General features: G+C 33.7%; 2 protein-coding genes across 3 annotated transcripts; one reads left to right on the top strand and one right to left on the bottom strand.

The window, feature by feature from the left end:
* Positions 1 to 5,199: 5,199 nt before the first annotated feature.
* Positions 5,200 to 5,553, bottom strand: LOC130657879 (uncharacterized). Its single transcript, XM_057460870.1, has one exon. It carries the CDS (start codon positions 5,551 to 5,553, stop codon positions 5,200 to 5,202), a length of 354 nt encoding a protein of 117 aa, XP_057316853.1.
* Positions 5,554 to 6,682: 1,129 nt separating this feature from the next.
* On the top strand, positions 6,683 to 11,101 carry LOC130656752 (E3 ubiquitin-protein ligase Praja-1-like). Of its 2 annotated transcripts, XM_057459663.1 has the most exons (7): positions 6,700 to 7,028; positions 7,339 to 7,455; positions 7,947 to 7,969; positions 8,969 to 9,034; positions 9,144 to 9,258; positions 9,595 to 9,710; positions 10,127 to 11,101. In XM_057459663.1, exons 1-7 carry the CDS (start codon positions 6,791 to 6,793, stop codon positions 10,538 to 10,540), a joined length of 1,089 nt encoding a protein of 362 aa, XP_057315646.1. In that variant the 5' UTR covers positions 6,700 to 6,790; the 3' UTR covers positions 10,541 to 11,101. The 2 variants fall into 2 exon arrangements, with proteins under 2 accessions (XP_057315647.1, XP_057315646.1); XM_057459664.1 differs by lacking the exon at positions 8,969 to 9,034 and having other exon boundaries at positions 6,683 to 7,028.
* Positions 11,102 to 16,944: the final 5,843 nt, after the last annotated feature.

The raw sequence follows: 16,944 nt of genomic DNA, 5'->3' as shown, positions 1-16,944 counted from the left end.
AAAAGAAACTTTGAACGTTAAGGAGGGGGTCAAATTTTCTTCACCTTATAAATCCTTGTATTTTTTATTTATATACAAAAAACTTATATCAACCTATAGAAAATGTTGAGGTTACTATAGCCCCGGGTTAACCCAAGCCATGTGAGGGAAATTGGGAAGATGGCACACTGTGTGGGCCGTTGGATGTTGCCGGGAGTTGTCTAGTAGAGCGCGGACTCTAATTGGGTCTGCGTAGCTTAAAATGAGCATTAAATACTCTAGGACTCTCCATCTACGCCATGGCCCCTCCTGGAAATAATAGACAGGGTATATCCCTCGATATTTGTGAGGCTAGCCATGTAAAATATGCACATCTATCTATCTATCTATCTATCTATCTATCTAGGTCTTTCCAAATATTTATACATTTCAATATGTTAAATTAATGTGAAGAAGATATCATGATTTAAAAAATCATGCTCACTTTCCCTTACAATATCCTCAATGAGACTACCTAAAACTTTCAACAATAATGGGGTTGCTATTACTTGAGGTAACAAGTTTAATGCTGGTATCACTAGATGATTTATGGTCAAGTGTTTACTATGTGACGTTGTTGTTGGGGGTTCACAACAGTTTATGCCCCCCCTCCCCACCTCTTAAAATAGTTCAAGTCTTTTACAGTGTGCAAGATAATGGAAGTGTATTGTTAATCGAAAATAGCGGTTAAATACTTCGCTTCCTATTTTTTGAACTTTATAAATGAAAAAAAGGCATGGACACGCAAGATTTCTATAGACCACTTTCATCGTGATGCATGTTGTTTATAATCCCCAGACCTCTTACGAAAATGGATAGGCAAAATAATGCAGGCGGTAAACCATGGACCAGCCCAGCCTAAAAACTTTATTTTAAGGTAGAGGCATCTTTTAATCTTGAAATTAGAATATAGCTTGCATGTAGTTTAGATTTAGATCATTCATCAGTCAAAAGATTCTAGTAACCACAGTACAAAGTTTTTAATCATAATTTGACTTTCTTCACCTAAGGTCTTCATTTTTTTGCCTGTCGATTTTTCTGATTTTTCTGCACATGCGCAAGAATCCTGTAAAAACGTAACCATTGAAACTCCCTAGGCTTAAAAAATTTCAAGGTCTTGAAAGGAAATTAGTGATAAACTGGACACACCATCAAATTCTCTATTGAATAATGGGGATGGTTCATATTACAAAAACCCACAAAGTAAAGGAATCGGAAAATTCTTTACACTATTTTAACTATACTAGTCGTTAGCCCGTGGAAAATCCAATGAATTGCGTGCTTCTCGCTATTGCGCAGCTAAGCTACCATTTTGCGTGACAGACAGACAGACGTACATTATTCTATTTGATGCTATTTTATCAGCCTCTTTCAGCATCATCAAACAAAAATATTTTTAAGTTTAACATCGATAATTGAGTTTTTCATGTTTACTTATATATATTTAATTTTAAAGTTTTCAAACTCTTTTTAACTTTTTTTCGATTGTTCATTATACAGTAAAACATCAGAATTCTATAATTCTTCACTAGCATGGTCAATAGGTATATAACCTTTTATGTATTTTTTAATGGAATGGTTGCACCTGCCTATTGATCACCAAAAACCAACCATGGATTAACTAAAAATTACTTATGTCACAGTTTGTGGTGGGAGTTTCTCAATTTCATCATCATAATAGAGGTAATGGTTTCCATTGAACTATGAGATGACAGCATTTTTTATAATTAAAAAGGCTGTAATATAAAGTTGGCTCAGATCTTATGTAAATTTTGCTGTTCCGTAGCTATACTGCAGTATAAACTGCCGCTTACGGTTGATTCAAAAACCTTCCAGGCTACTTCTTTGAATTTGATTTCTCCACCACAGGAAAGTGGGAGGGACAGTAACAAAGAAGCAATATATTTAAATATCCCTTACTAACTTTGGGAATAAGGGATTGTTGAAGTCGGAGTTGGTGAATTTTCTAGAAGCCTAGAGCTTCTAGGCTTCCTAAATAAAAGGGCAAGTTGTTGCAGTGACCATGAAACGGACCTTCCCCCCTACTGACCTTTGTTAGATGCAGCATGTGCTTGTTGTGTGGATTTTGCTTTGAAATTTGTCTTGCTGTCCCAGTTTAGTGTTGAGAACAAGTTTCCAGCGTTGTGCTTAAATTTATATAGTCATTTTTTAATTTTATCTCAATTGAAACCTGGTGGTGGAGATCACCCAAAACTGCATGACGTCATATACACTTTGTTACGAAACAAACACAAGACAGGAAGACCAGCGAAAACCACAGAAAGGTTTGCTTTAAGACGTTTGACTTTATATTTGTTAAAAACTTTGCTGGTTTTAGTCCAGTATATACATACTTAAAGACAAAAGCGGCCAGAAGGATTCAGATATATTTTGGGTTAGGTACTCTAAGTTAAAACATTTGAAGGAAACTTAAATCTTGTTGTCTAATTTTTCCTTTCATTTGCCTTATATATGTTTGATAAAGCTATCTAGCTAGCTATCTGGCTTTTTAAAGTTCTTTCTCTTTGTACCAAGGATTGAGACAACATCAATTAACCAGCTAAAACAGTGATTAACTTTAAATAGCTTGTGAAAATTTTTACTTTCAATTTGAAAAGCATAAAATATTGACCTAGCCTCAAAAGGTTAACATCCTTTAGCAGTTGTTGCAGATAAGTATGCTGACCAAATCTGATAATGTTGCACTTCCTGTAAGCCTATACTTTGTCCTAATCAATGACCTAAATATAATATTCTCAATTTTAGATACTTTTTCTACTTTAGTGTGAAGTAACGACAATATTATTGGCACATTTTTTTATTAAAACTATTGCCACAACTTCTGTTATTTTCAATATAACAGTCATACAGTGTAGTTATAAATTTATAGAAAAATTTTTACAAGAAAATAAAATAAAAATCTAAATTTTATACAATGTGAAAACTAATCAAATATTATTATTATATTAGTTTTCACATTGTATAAAATTTAAATTCTCAGCATACGCGTAACTCCCAGAGAAGTAATCATTGGTATTTATCAATAATGGCGCTGAAGCTACATTTCTATTGAGTGAAGGTTTATGTCTGTAAATTATTAAACTCTCCTTAAGTTCTAATACAAAGTTATTGGGTGCAGATATAATGACCGTAAGATTCTCAAAAGATGGTGACCCACAATAAAGTAAATGTTCCTTGATGGCAGTGGGCTGTAATGACTTAACAGGCTTACCCAGCTTTAGTAAAAAAATGTGTCGATAAATTTATTGTTTTTTACACTAATTTAACCTTTTGGTTCAACCCTTTTTTCTGCTTTGTATACTTTTTGGTGTTGTTAAAATAAATTACGTACTTACTCTATTAGTAAGCTGTTTAGGTTGTTTAATATCATGTTTAAATATAAAAAGTGATTATCAGTAAGAGAATCATATCAATCAATTGGCGAAATACCCTGATTATGAGGGTTGTGTTTTCATCAGTTTAGACGCACTTTTCTCATAAATAAGGGGGAAAATGTTTAAAAGGTTAAATTCTACAATCTATATCTTACTTATGTTACTTACTTATGTTAACTTTTGAAGTTGTAGCTTCACGCCTGTCATGGACAACCAAGGTCAGTCACTTCTTCCTCTTCTTCTACTCCATCTCTAGAGAGAGGAGGATGAGGGTTAGATCGAACTACAGTGGTCATACTGTTTTTTGAGGCTTCATTTGTTCCGGGGAATGAAGGTTAATCTGGGAGAATTTTAAGAAACTTGTCGAGGGCTGTTTTAAACTTTAAACTGGACATGAAGTGATGCTTCTTAGAGACTTGGGCAGGGCGTTGAAGGGTCTTGGAGCTTGATAAACGGAAGCTGTTGTGTAGTTTAGCGAAGCTTGTAGAATTGTTCAGCACCGGTGGTAGTTGAAATAAACGCCCTTTTCTTTGTGTTGCATGGGTGGGTGATGGTTTGGGACAATTCCTTCAGCTATTTTCCAATTGTATGGCTTGATAGTGTTCACATTGTCGTTGTATAAGTACAGTTTAAGCTGTTTAAATGCGTTTTTTTTCAGGTAGCTCCATTGCAGAGCTTCTAGTACCTTGATTTGTCCTTTACTAGCAGGAGACCAGGGTTGAGAGAAGTACTCGAATCTAGGGATGACAAGGGATTTCCATAGTGGTAGGAGAACTTCTGGTGATCACGATCAAAAGAGTCAAAGAATCCAGCTTGTAAGTTGTTTTGTATTTTTTACGATTTTATTTATATGCGATTTGAAGGTAGCATCTGTCATTAGTATTCCAAGATCTTTGGTTTGTGTTTTTGGTTGGATTTGTGTTGATGCTGTTGTTTTGTACTTTGACTTCAGATCTAGGTCTTTTCCATACTGCATGAGCTTAAAACTTTGTATTGTTGAATATCATGTTGTTTTGTTTACTCCATTCGTAGACTGAGTTTAGGTCCGCTTGCATTTTTTCAATGTCACTTTCAGAGCTAACCTTCATTGTAAGTCTTGTATCATCTGCAAAGCCTGAGAGGGATCCGTTCTTTACAGAAAGATCAATATCCCCCATAAGGATAAGGAAGATGAGCGATCCAAGCACACTTCCTTGTGGTACGCGGGATATGACTTGTGTGGTACGTGAGTGGTGACCGTTTACTGAGATGTACTGGGTTCTGTTTTGTTAGGAAGGACTTCAGCCATTTGAGTAGTTTGCCTTTGATACTTAAGTTTTCTATCTTTTTAAGAGCTATATATGTCTATATCGACCTTGTCAAACACTTTTGCGAAATCCAAGTATACAACATCAGCGTTTGAGTTGTTGCAGAGTATTTGTAGAATATTGTCGAAATGGTCAAGAAGCTGGCTCAGACATGACCGTCCACCAAGAAAACCATGTTGTGAGCTGTTGAACAGGTTATTTTCTTCCATGAGTGACACAATTTGATTTCGGACAATCTTTTTAAAGACCTTTATGATGTGAGAAGTTAGGGCAATTGGGTGGTAGTTTTCAGCTTTAGTTTTGCTTCCACTCTTGTGTTTTGGTGTTATTATTACACTGGTTAGTGTGTCTGGAATGGTTCCTTCTTCAAATGATTTGGTCCAAATCAGCTAGTGGTGGCAGTGATGATGATGATAGTGATGATTCAAGGATGGCAACAAAAAGCAGAATTGTAGGACATTCTATATAAATTTTAAAGTCTAAGTAAACTGTAAGTCTGTAAGTAGTAAGAATATTGCATCTGTTGTACGACACCCTGGAACATAACCAAATTGTATCATATTTATATCAATTTTTTTTCTAAATAACTTATCAACCACTCTTTCAATAACTTTCTTTACCTCATGAACGCACTTCAACCCTCTATAATTAACTCTGTTTAAGGTATCACGGTTGTCCTTGAAACAATTGACTATTACACTTGATTGCCTGTCATTAGGAATAACACCATCCTTTGTGTTTTGGTTGACAAGACTTGTAATAAGCTCAACTGCAGTATATCCAGACACTTTTACAATTTCTGCAACAACACCTGACAATCCTCTACTACCCATTCTATCTAGATCTGCATAGTTGTTCCCTCTACTGCATCATGGTAAATGATCCTCATTGGATAAAACTTAGTGTTAGCTACAAGAACTCTTCCAAGTCTTTTCTCCTTGTCTGCACTAGCTAAGATGCATACTGGTGTTCCCTTCTTAACACATCCGCAATACATCTAGATTTTTTTTATTACCACCTCACTCTATCCAATGTATCATCAAACTTATCTATATCTCACTGGCCCTTTTGTCCGCACCCATCAAAAGCTTTATAGAAGACAATTCTTATTTTGTTTATTTTATAGCATATCTTAAAGTTGTTTAATGCAATTAATTTTTTTCTGTATATTTATAATTGTGAGATAAAAAACTGATTCAGTTGTTTTACTTGAATATTTGTTTTATTTACCTTTTTGGTTCATAAAATTCTGGTTCATATGTAATTTTAGATGAAATCGAATCCTAAAATAATGTTTTATCACCTTTAGAACTATCATGTCATTGAAAAAATATTTAATGCACATCTTATATCCTTAGATCTGTGATATAATATTTGATCAGATTGTAATGGAGAAAAATAAAGATGTTGATAAACCATTAGAGAGTTTTGAATGTTCACAATGTCAAAATAAGTACAAATACGACAAATTTTCAAAATACAAAGATGAAAAATCAAACTTTTACATCCTTGAAGATGTATACTACATAAAAGACCCTTTTGCTCACAAGAGTTTTATCCCGTTGGTACTTGGTGGTATCTGTTCATTGTGCATGAAAGCAGTTTGTGTGGATCAAAAATGTAGCATTTTCTACACCAAAAGATACTGTTTAACCTGTGTCCAAGAAAACATAGAATCCTTTCCTAAAGAAGTTCTCTGATTGTTTAAAATAGAATTAAGCAATCACTTTAAAAAGATAAAAACATTAACACCCTTCACTTTTTGCAATATATTTATAATGCTTTCCAAGTGTGCAATGACGATCAGCTTGTTTTTGTAATTTTTTTAACTTGTGACGTAACAGTTAAAAAAAACAGATGCTCTTGTATGGTTTTTTGTATGTTGTGTTTTGAGAGAAAAATGGTTGTTAACTTATAAATGTGACATGGTCAGTGCTTGTTCTTGCTTAGAGATGCCGTTTATACAAAAAAATGTTGTGTTGTTTGTGGCATTGTTTTGTTGTTTTTGCTACAGTGCCATTCTGTTGTTTTAATGCTAATATTTTATATGTAATTCTATAGACATAAATAATGGACGATTCTTTTGAGATTCCAAATCTTGTGTCTGATTCAGATTCGGATCATCGTGGTTCTTCTGGTCATTCGATGCCGGAATTTTCATCTGAATCTGAAGGTGAAGAAGGTGAATTTAATATGAGTCACCACTTGCAAAATCCATCTTTTTTAAGCAATAATGCTATGATGTCAGAGGAAGTTCAAAACACTGGAGACAATGTTTTTCAACAGTTGCCACAACAATCAGGAACAGGTCAGCATTGCATTATATTTTTTATTGTTAGTTCTCTATATTTTGTATATATTGTATACAAGAAGCAGATGTAACATTTTTGAAGATCTAATCAACTTTTGTTTGTTTCCTATTTCATGGTGATTCTAAGGCTATCCTTTTTTTGAATTTTCTTCAGCAATATTTATTATTAACAGGATTGAGTAAAGGTGTTTGTTATTAGAAGTTTGATATATTCAATTTAAAGAAACTTTAAAAGATTTTATTTGCAACAATTCTTTCCAAATTGGGTATAACTCTGCTATAAAAACACACATTTTCGAATCACTAGATGATGAGGATGATTCAGGATGGAGTACAGTTGATGATTCCTCAACAGATGCTTCCGACACGTCAGATTTCGATGACAGTTTTTCAGTGCCCTCAGAAGATTCTTCAGTAGCAGATGGTAAGTTTGCAAATAAAAAAACTCTGATGTTTCAAGACAGTTTCTTGGGAGAAATCGTCATGGTTGGAGTCAACAAGATTTTATTTTTATTTTCAGAGATTATTTTTGTGGATTACACCCTATTTTAGATTATTTATAAGAATATAATTTTGTTGATTTTTTTATTTAGCATCAAATTTATAGAACTCTAAATTGATTGGTCTGCCAATTTTTTTATCCCTTTCACATTTTCTCTTGATAATCTTATATTTTAACTAAAAACACAACATCAAGATAATAAAAGATGTACCTACATCATTCCCTTTTGTGGTTGGTGGTAAAAAAAAAGTTACATGGAGATTTACATTTGCGGTTGGGCCAAAAATATTTTCACAGGACTTATTTTTGCAGATTTTTGGGAAAACGTGAAATCCTGCATACATACATTTGTGATTCTCCCAATGAAGTATTAGAATGGTATTTTATATGATTTTGTTATTTTTTTGTTTTAGATGATGAATTCAGTGTGTTTGAGGTGCGTTTCTTTATGTTTAAACATACGTAAAAATACGTCTAGAATTTGTTTGAAGCAAAGATATACATTATACCTTAAAAAATAGATGTAGCCTTTACATGGACCCGAAATGAGTGTTTAAACGGCAATGAAATTTCATTGTGTTTACATGGAGTTCTTTTTTATATCAATGTAGCGTGAAGCTTTGTACACATGCGCAATAATGTGTAGCAATAACATATTCCTGGTATAGCATTCATAGTTTTATATGGGTAAATCGTGTTTACATGAATATTTTGAAAGCGAAATGAAATTTGATTTTGTTCTTGTAGATTAAAATGAAATCAAAACTGACATAAGTTTTATTTCAGCCGAAATCATGTAAACATTTTTAAAGACTAGATCAGAGATTAAAGTTAAATTTTTGTTTCACCCTCTAAAACTCTACCTCAGGCTAAAATATATGACCCCTTTAAAGGGAATTTTTAGTGGTATTGTGTAAAAGAAAGAATAGCGTAAATGGCAAAAAAAGATGACTTTTTGAAACATCCTTTTTTTAAAAAAAAATCGAAAGATCAGGCAAAGTCAATGTGTCGAAAAAGAAAAAGGCGCTAAGCAACCAGACAAGAATCTTGAGGCCCCAAAAGGCCCTCTACCCTAAAAAACCTGAGGCCTTACCCCAAAAATGGGTTTGCTTATAAAAAAAAGTGGTAAACATGCACTTTGGAATCTATAAGTTTTAATCTCAGGTTTAAAACCTTTCTTTTAAAAGAATTGAGTATTTTAGCCTTAAAGCTTAAATGATTGTTTGGTAAGGTTTTCATAGGAACTATCTATTTAATTGGTATGTTCAATATACTTTACTGTTAACACTATATTGGAGAAAGAAAGGAAATTGAGAGTTGCTGTTAGGGTCATTTTAACTTCAACTTAAAAAAAAAGATTAAGCAGACCTGGAATCACTAAATTACAACTTTCTGAGCTCAAAAAGTTGATAATTATTTTATCATTTTATTTTAGATGCTGAGTCATCATTTTGAGATGTTTAGTAATTCTGCACCATCATTTTTTGGTGTTTCTCTACAGGTCTGGTTTCTCACTAACTCCATGTGTTTACTAGTAAAATCATTTTATAATGTCGGCCAAAGAATGTTGTGGAAATCCTTAAACTGAATATACGCACATTTGTTTTTAGATGTTATATGATAGAATAATGGACAGTCTACAAGAAGAGGAGGAGAAAGACTCTCCTACACCACAACATATCTTGGAATCATTACCATCTGTAAAAGTCACTATCGCACAAGTTGGTAGGGATTTGTGTCAATATTTTTAATCATCTAAAAAGTGTGGTGTGTTACGGTGTGTAACAAACTTCAATCGTTATAATATTTGCCTAAATTATTCCAATAAATCATTCCATGTGCCAATCTATTTTTACTATTTGTGACCAATGTTATTTTTGACTTTTTTGATGAAATAAGTGACGGCACATCCATTGAAATCCACGATAAAAATTTTCTAAATGAAAAAAAAAATGATCTAAGGTTTTTTTTAACGTATTGGAAGAAAGTTTACCCTCCAGCATGAATCTCTTTTTTATTTTGTTGAATTTGAAAAATATTTGTTGTTTTCTCATGTTTTAGCTTCCAGTTTATCGTGTTGCATTTGTTTTGGTGAATACGTTTTAAACGAACAGCTTCTACAATTACCTTGCACTCATTTTTATCATAACGCATGTATCTTAAACTGGCTTAAAATTGTAAGTCGTAGATGTAGTTTCCTGTTAATATAGATAAATTCCAGTGTTACCTCATTTGTTTACTTTTCAGCGGTAAGCTCTTTGGCATTTGCGTGGCAGGAAAAAAGATGCTAGGATTTGGTGAAGGGAGGTCTATTCCTGTGGATTTCTTCTCACAGAAACATCATTGAGGTTATAAATTATCGAGTGTAGATTGATGCCTTCTTATTTATTTGAATTCATTTAAAGTCTTAAAAATAACCTGATAATAACTTTGCTTTTTAGCGCCCCTATTTTTTTTCCTGCCACGCAAATGCCAAAGCCGAAAGAGCTTACCGCTAAAAATGTTAACAACAGCATTCATCTATACTTCTGTGATATTTGGCGGGTTTTTTTGTAATAGAAGGCCTATGCGTAAACAAAAATTTTTTTTCTAGAAATCAACATGTCCTACTTGTCGGTTAGATTTAGCAACAGAAAAGTTTTCAAACCATACTGAAGCGAGCACGAATTCACCTGCGAATAACCAACATGATTCTGCTGGTTCACTGAACTTTCAAAATATACAGGGTAATTTTAATACAGAACTTCTGACGAGAACAATATCTTCAAGTACATCAGGGACTACAAACGGTACTGAAGATCCAACCAGTAACCGAAATAACGTTGTACATGAAACGTCACTATTATGTGAAAATGAACTTGAAAATTTACAGTCCTTTGCTGGATCCAGTAGTCGGGCTGGGACTTCTGAAACAAGTGAACAAAAAGTGCATACACCAAGTGGTAGACGTAAAAATAATACAAGCAAAGAACCTAAGAGGTTATCTAGAGAGACAGAAATATGGTAACGAGTTGGAATTAGGTTTACGAGCGTATAATTGTCGCAAAACAAGGAGGTGTTTCGTAAAAGAGAAAATGAGCCAGTCCGTAAAATGTGTCCAACACATCCATTAGCTTAGATAATTTCTTCTTTTTTTCGAATAGAAATAATTTATAGAGACATTTTTGTGTTGATATTTTATTCTTAAAAATACGCGAAAATTTTCAGGCTATCTGTTTCTCGCTTTGGGAGTTATATTGAAATCTCAAAAAAACCCGTTTGTAATGACCTCTATTTAAAAAGTATTAGGTCAGCCAGTGACATTTCAGTGACATTTCCCAACCCACCCTACTGATTCCACTCAACACAATATTTAAGCACAGAAAGACAGTAGGAGGTAGAAATCATACCTTTCTGTTGTCAATTTGTTGCATAGGTAGAGTGTTGTTTTTATTGTTTTTTTTTATTGTAAAATAACTTTATTTTGTACGTACACGCAATTGCACTTTCGAAAAGGTATTTATTTATTGCTTTTTCAAGAGTTAACATTTTTACTTGATTGTCAGAAAGAGAAAACAGCATGGGTCGATGTTGTGTCGTCGTGATAAGGTCACTTCCATCATTTTGACAACACACAAAGACTAATCACCACAACCTTCTTACAGCTAGTCTCCTCTCTCTGCCCACGAAATTTCATTAGTATCGTGCATCCCTTAAGTAAGAGGATTAGTCATAAAAAACTTAGGTGTTTTTGGTTTTTACAATGGTAATAAAGTCCTGGGAACGACGTTGAGAAATTGTTATGTAGTCTTTTAGGAACTGTTGCCACCCTGTAATACTTCGCATCAACCCCATTCCCAATTGTTCTTTCTGGAACGAAATTGACTTCGGCAGCGAAAGCGTCAGTCAGTAAGCTCTACACAAGAATGACTCCGCACAAGTTGCTTGCGTCACATTTGCAGTGGCCAGGTGCTCTTGTTTGCCCTAACGTACCCTCGTTAGAGTCCACAACATCAGGAAACCCAAGAAAATTATGCTGACGTCAACAAAAATTGTACCGATAATTGTTTTGGTTCTGCAGTAAACTTCAAAAATATCCAGCATGGGTCGATGTTGTGTTGTCGTGATAAGGTCACTTCCATCATTTTGACAACACACAAAGACTAATCACCACAACCTTCTTACAGCTAGTCTCCTCTCTCTGCCCACGAAATTTCATTAGTATCGTGCATCCCTTAAGTAAGAGGATTAATTTTAAGACATTCGAGCTGCTAACGATATGGAAGCAATTATAAGGCCAATATACGCAGTCAGTCTTAATCGCTCGTTCATTCTGCTGAGTGATAAAAACCAACGCTACTCTAGATTAAAAATTCTTAAAATTGTAAAATTAATGCATAATAAAAAAAAATATTTTAAAGATTTATTAGATAAAATAGGCAGACGTATGTGGGTTAGGGAGACACTAGATGGTTAAGTTCTCTTAAACGGGGAAAAAAATAGACAATATCGGACAATTATAGTTGTTGGCGCATAGCTTATTGGTTATGGAATTTGCCAACCTCGTTCCCAGGGCTTTTTATCTCTCATCGGCGCTGCGCTTTTTTATAGGTCTGATGTCCTTCTCGCCGTCTGATATGCAAAAAGAGACAACTTGTCCTGGGATCGAGGTTGGAGGTTTGCTTCGCAACCGCTAGGTACATGGTTCATTCCACAGCGCGGGCATGTTTGGCAAGAGCCTTTATCACAACTAAAAAAGAGTAAATAAAAAACAGAATGATCAGAAACAAGTTTATAAGAACAACAATTCTTCCCGAAATTAAATCCAGTCCTCGAAGATACAGTTGGCACGCCTAATCAAAATTTCACAAGTATCATAAAGCTACGGGAAATAAACTTCGTGCGATTGCAACAAAAAACATGATTTGTTATCATCACATGAAAGTGTTTAACTGTGTCCCCACATTAAATTTTTTCATTTTGCAACTTTTTTTTCGTAGAAATTTTAAACAAATTTTTCATGTTGCAAATGAGAATCATTAAAAACCCTCGTGTTACCTTGAGTAGCTTTTTTTGAAACATTGTCCTCAAGTATTATTTTTTTATAACTTTAACTGCTCAACTGCTAACTTTAACTGCTCTGTATTTTCAACTACTACAAGGTCACATTTGGCTGCAATGCTACTGATCATGACTTTAGACTTTGCTGTGTTCACCCTTAGCCCTTTTTCTTCTAGTCCTTTCTTCCAATTCTCAAACATCCCAACTAATTCTTCCATCGTGTCTGCTATGAGAATCAAATCATCTGCATACAATAACTCCCATGGACAATCTGTTCTGAACTCCATCGACAGTGCTTCTAAGACTAGAACAAACAACAACTTGAAGGTACTTGAAGTGAAACGTGAAGGTACTTGAAACTTGAAGGTACTTGAAGGTACGTGGAACTTGAAGGTACTTAAAGGTTTTTGAGTTCACAGCAGCTGTTCGCGGATACTATTATTTTTTGAAAATTCTGGAATCCAGAACTTTGTCAAATTTTAAATTGCTGCCATAGACAACGCATTTGATATACATGCCCTAAAAGTTTGCAAAATGGATAGCGAAACTCCTGTTGGTCATCTTCCAATGGAAATATCCAGGTCACAAAAAATCTTTTCGATCGTGGGGCGACTGTCATTGTTGAACTGACAAGTAAGCATCATAGAAAATCGCCTTTATTTCAAGGTGACATGGAGATTGCGTGTAAGTAATACAGGTACTGAAACTTGTGTAATGTCTCATGCCCATTTTAAATTGCATCTTTTTTGGCCAGCTTAGCTAATCAATCCATAAGTTCAACGAAGGAAGGAGATAGTCTTACACACTTTGTAGAATGTCAAGCATATTTATATTTTGCATGACTTGATTATATAACAGACCTTTTTAGAAAAGGCGTGCAATAGCACGCGCACACCTCCACACACACACAAAATGCTATTGATAGCCCCTGCAAAATGACAAATTTTATAAGAAGTTAACCAGTGCACACACCCAAAATCACACCTAAAATACTTTAGGCATGCTTTTTGCAACACACGTATAAACACGTATAAACCGATTAGCAAAATAAAAATATTAAAAGTTTATTTTAGTAAAAAATATCCTTTTCACTTCAAATTCTTAATGTAACAGCTGGTAATGCAGTCTTTTTCAGGATTATTTGGGTAGGTGTGCAATGATTTGCATGTGTAAATCAAGTAAGGTGTGTGGTGTAAAACGCAATGATCGAGTGTCTACGTATAGCAACTCTCTCAATCTTAACTTCCTTTTCTACATGTCAGAAATAGTATGTTATACTGTCATTTTCATAAATTTATTTTTTATTTTTCGGCTGATCTTGGTCTGGTGAGTAAATTACGGAATCAAAGAAGGATGAGTAAAACTAATAAAAAGACATGACTTTCATTATGAAAGAAAAATACAAAAAATATGTAATTTAAAAAAAGTTCTAGCAAGGTTGTTTACTCGTAGTCACCTTCACTCTGTACCTCGCTATCATCACTTTCATCATCATCTGAAACAATGGTTTAATCTTTATCTGAAATAAGGATGTCCTTGTACAATCCAACAAATTAAATTAAACAAATAAAAGTTTTGATCGATCAGTTGCGTAACAGGCGCTAGAATTGAATTTATTTTGCCTTTCAATAGTTTAAAATTGTTTAAAGAATAAAATAAAAGTGTTACCTGTAAGTTATCAATAATTAATTAAAAAAATGGAATAAAATTTCGGAGTGTTTAAAACCAAAAGCAAATAAAAAATGTAGTTAAGTTTACTGTAAGGAAAAATAATGATTTTTTTTTTTAAAAAAATTCTTTGCTTATGGGTATAAAAAAAACAAATTTTTTTAATCATGAAATTTTTATCCTAAATTTTATCTGGAAGTATGTTTATTTATAAATAAACAATGTTAACTCATTAATAACTTTGAGATCAAAATGTGATCTCTTTATAACACATATTCGGTATCATACTGACTATGTGGTATTATACCAATGAATGTTTTCTATTCAGTGTCACTACTGTCCAATGTGTCAATCATGTCATAAAACAAATAGGGACTAACCTGAGAAAACTTGTCAAAGATCAATTAAAGTTTCCTTATTATTTTTTTCCAATCACATTAACTTATAAATCTAGACACGTGCATACAGAAAGAAAAATAATATTTGAATAAAGTTCATTATCGTTCTGAAAATAAAACTTGCAAGCAGCGTGATTAAAGTGATTGGTAATTTATTGTTGAAAATCTGTAAAGCTAGTTTTCCCTGTGTTCTTTTATTCGTGAGGTAGTGCTTACATTTTGACTTTCTTTTACAAAACAGGGAATTTCTGCATAGGAGAGCTGGTTTAAAATCAAGCTGAATAATATATCCCGAATGGTTTTTCAATTTTTTTCCTTTGATAACACTGACAAAAGTTATGGTGTAAGTTATGAAAAATATGAGTTACAAAGTGTTGAATTTGAAAAAAGCAAATTTAAACAAAACGACTTAGAATTAAGAAAAAATCAAAGAACCATTTTAACCCCTGAATAAGATAATCGAAAAAGAAACTTTGAACGTTAAGGAGGGGGTCAAATTTTCTTCACCTTATAAATCCTTGTATTTTTTATTTATATACAAAAAACTTATATCAACCTATAGAAAATGTTGAGGTTACTATAGCCCCGGGTTAACCCAAGCCATGTGAGGGAAATTGGGAAGATGGCACACTGTGTGGGCCGTTGGATGTTGCCGGGAGTTGTCTAGTAGAGCGCGGACTCTAATTGGGTCTGCGTAGCTTAAAATGAGCATTAAATACTCTAGGACTCTCCATCTACGCCATGGCCCCTCCTGGAAATAATAGACAGGGTATATCCCTCGATATTTGTGAGGCTAGCCATGTAAAATATGCACATCTATCTATCTATCTATCTATCTATCTATCTATCTAGGTCTTTCCAAATATTTATACATTTCAATATGTTAAATTAATGTGAAGAAGATATCATGATTTAAAAAATCATGCTCACTTTCCCTTACAATATCCTCAATGAGACTACCTAAAACTTTCAACAATAATGGGGTTGCTATTACTTGAGGTAACAAGTTTAATGCTGGTATCACTAGATGATTTATGGTCAAGTGTTTACTATGTGACGTTGTTGTTGGGGGTTCACAACAGTTTATGCCCCCCCTCCCCACCTCTTAAAATAGTTCAAGTCTTTTACAGTGTGCAAGATAATGGAAGTGTATTGTTAATCGAAAATAGCGGTTAAATACTTCGCTTCCTATTTTTTGAACTTTATAAATGAAAAAAAGGCATGGACACGCAAGATTTCTATAGACCACTTTCATCGTGATGCATGTTGTTTATAATCCCCAGACCTCTTACGAAAATGGATAGGCAAAATAATGCAGGCGGTAAACCATGGACCAGCCCAGCCTAAAAACTTTATTTTAAGGTAGAGGCATCTTTTAATCTTGAAATTAGAATATAGCTTGCATGTAGTTTAGATTTAGATCATTCATCAGTCAAAAGATTCTAGTAACCACAGTACAAAGTTTTTAATCATAATTTGACTTTCTTCACCTAAGGTCTTCATTTTTTTGCCTGTCGATTTTTCTGATTTTTCTGCACATGCGCAAGAATCCTGTAAAAACGTAACCATTGAAACTCCCTAGGCTTAAAAAATTTCAAGGTCTTGAAAGGAAATTAGTGATAAACTGGACACACCATCAAATTCTCTATTGAATAATGGGGATGGTTCATATTACAAAAACCCACAAAGTAAAGGAATCGGAAAATTCTTTACACTATTTTAACTATACTAGTCGTTAGCCCGTGGAAAATCCAATGAATTGCGTGCTTCTCGCTATTGCGCAGCTAAGCTACCATTTTGCGTGACAGACAGACAGACGTACATTATTCTATTTGATGCTATTTTATCAGCCTCTTTCAGCATCATCAAACAAAAATATTTTTAAGTTTAACATCGATAATTGAGTTTTTCATGTTTACTTATATATATTTAATTTTAAAGTTTTCAAACTCTTTTTAACTTTTTTTCGATTGTTCATTATACAGTAAAACATCAGAATTCTATAATTCTTCACTAGCATGGTCAATAGGTATATAACCTTTTATGTATTTTTTAATGGAATGGTTGCACCTGCCTATTGATCACCAAAAACCAACCATGGATTAACTAAAAATTACTTATGTCACAGTTTGTGGTGGGAGTTTCTCAATTTCATCATCATAATAGAGGTAATGGTTTCCATTGAACTATGAGATGACAGCATTTTTTATAATTAAAAAGGCTGTAATATAAAGTTGGCTCAGATCTTATGTAAATTTTGCTGTTCCGTAGCTATACTGCAGTATAAACTGCCGCTTACGGTTGA

Source organism: Hydractinia symbiolongicarpus, chromosome 9 (genome assembly GCF_029227915.1).
Source record: "Hydractinia symbiolongicarpus strain clone_291-10 chromosome 9, HSymV2.1, whole genome shotgun sequence".
NCBI lineage: Eukaryota > Metazoa > Cnidaria > Hydrozoa > Anthoathecata > Hydractiniidae > Hydractinia > Hydractinia symbiolongicarpus.
Note: the sequence above shows the minus strand (reverse complement) of the source record. Positions and strands in the feature narration are given on the sequence as shown.

Coding starts and splice junctions, on each gene's coding strand:
- LOC130657879 (XM_057460870.1), bottom strand. CDS start 5,553: ATGGGTAGTAGAGGATTGTCAGGTGTTGTTGCAGAAATTGTAAAAGTG.
- LOC130656752 (XM_057459663.1), top strand. CDS start 6,791: ATGGACGATTCTTTTGAGATTCCAAATCTTGTGTCTGATTCAGATTCG. Junction 9,035..9,143: donor TTTTTGGTGTTTCTCTACAG/GTCTGGTTTCTC, acceptor ATTTGTTTTTAG/ATGTTATATGATAGAATAAT. Junction 9,711..10,126: donor TCTTAAACTGGCTTAAAATT/GTAAGTCGTAGA, acceptor TTTTTTTTCTAG/AAATCAACATGTCCTACTTG.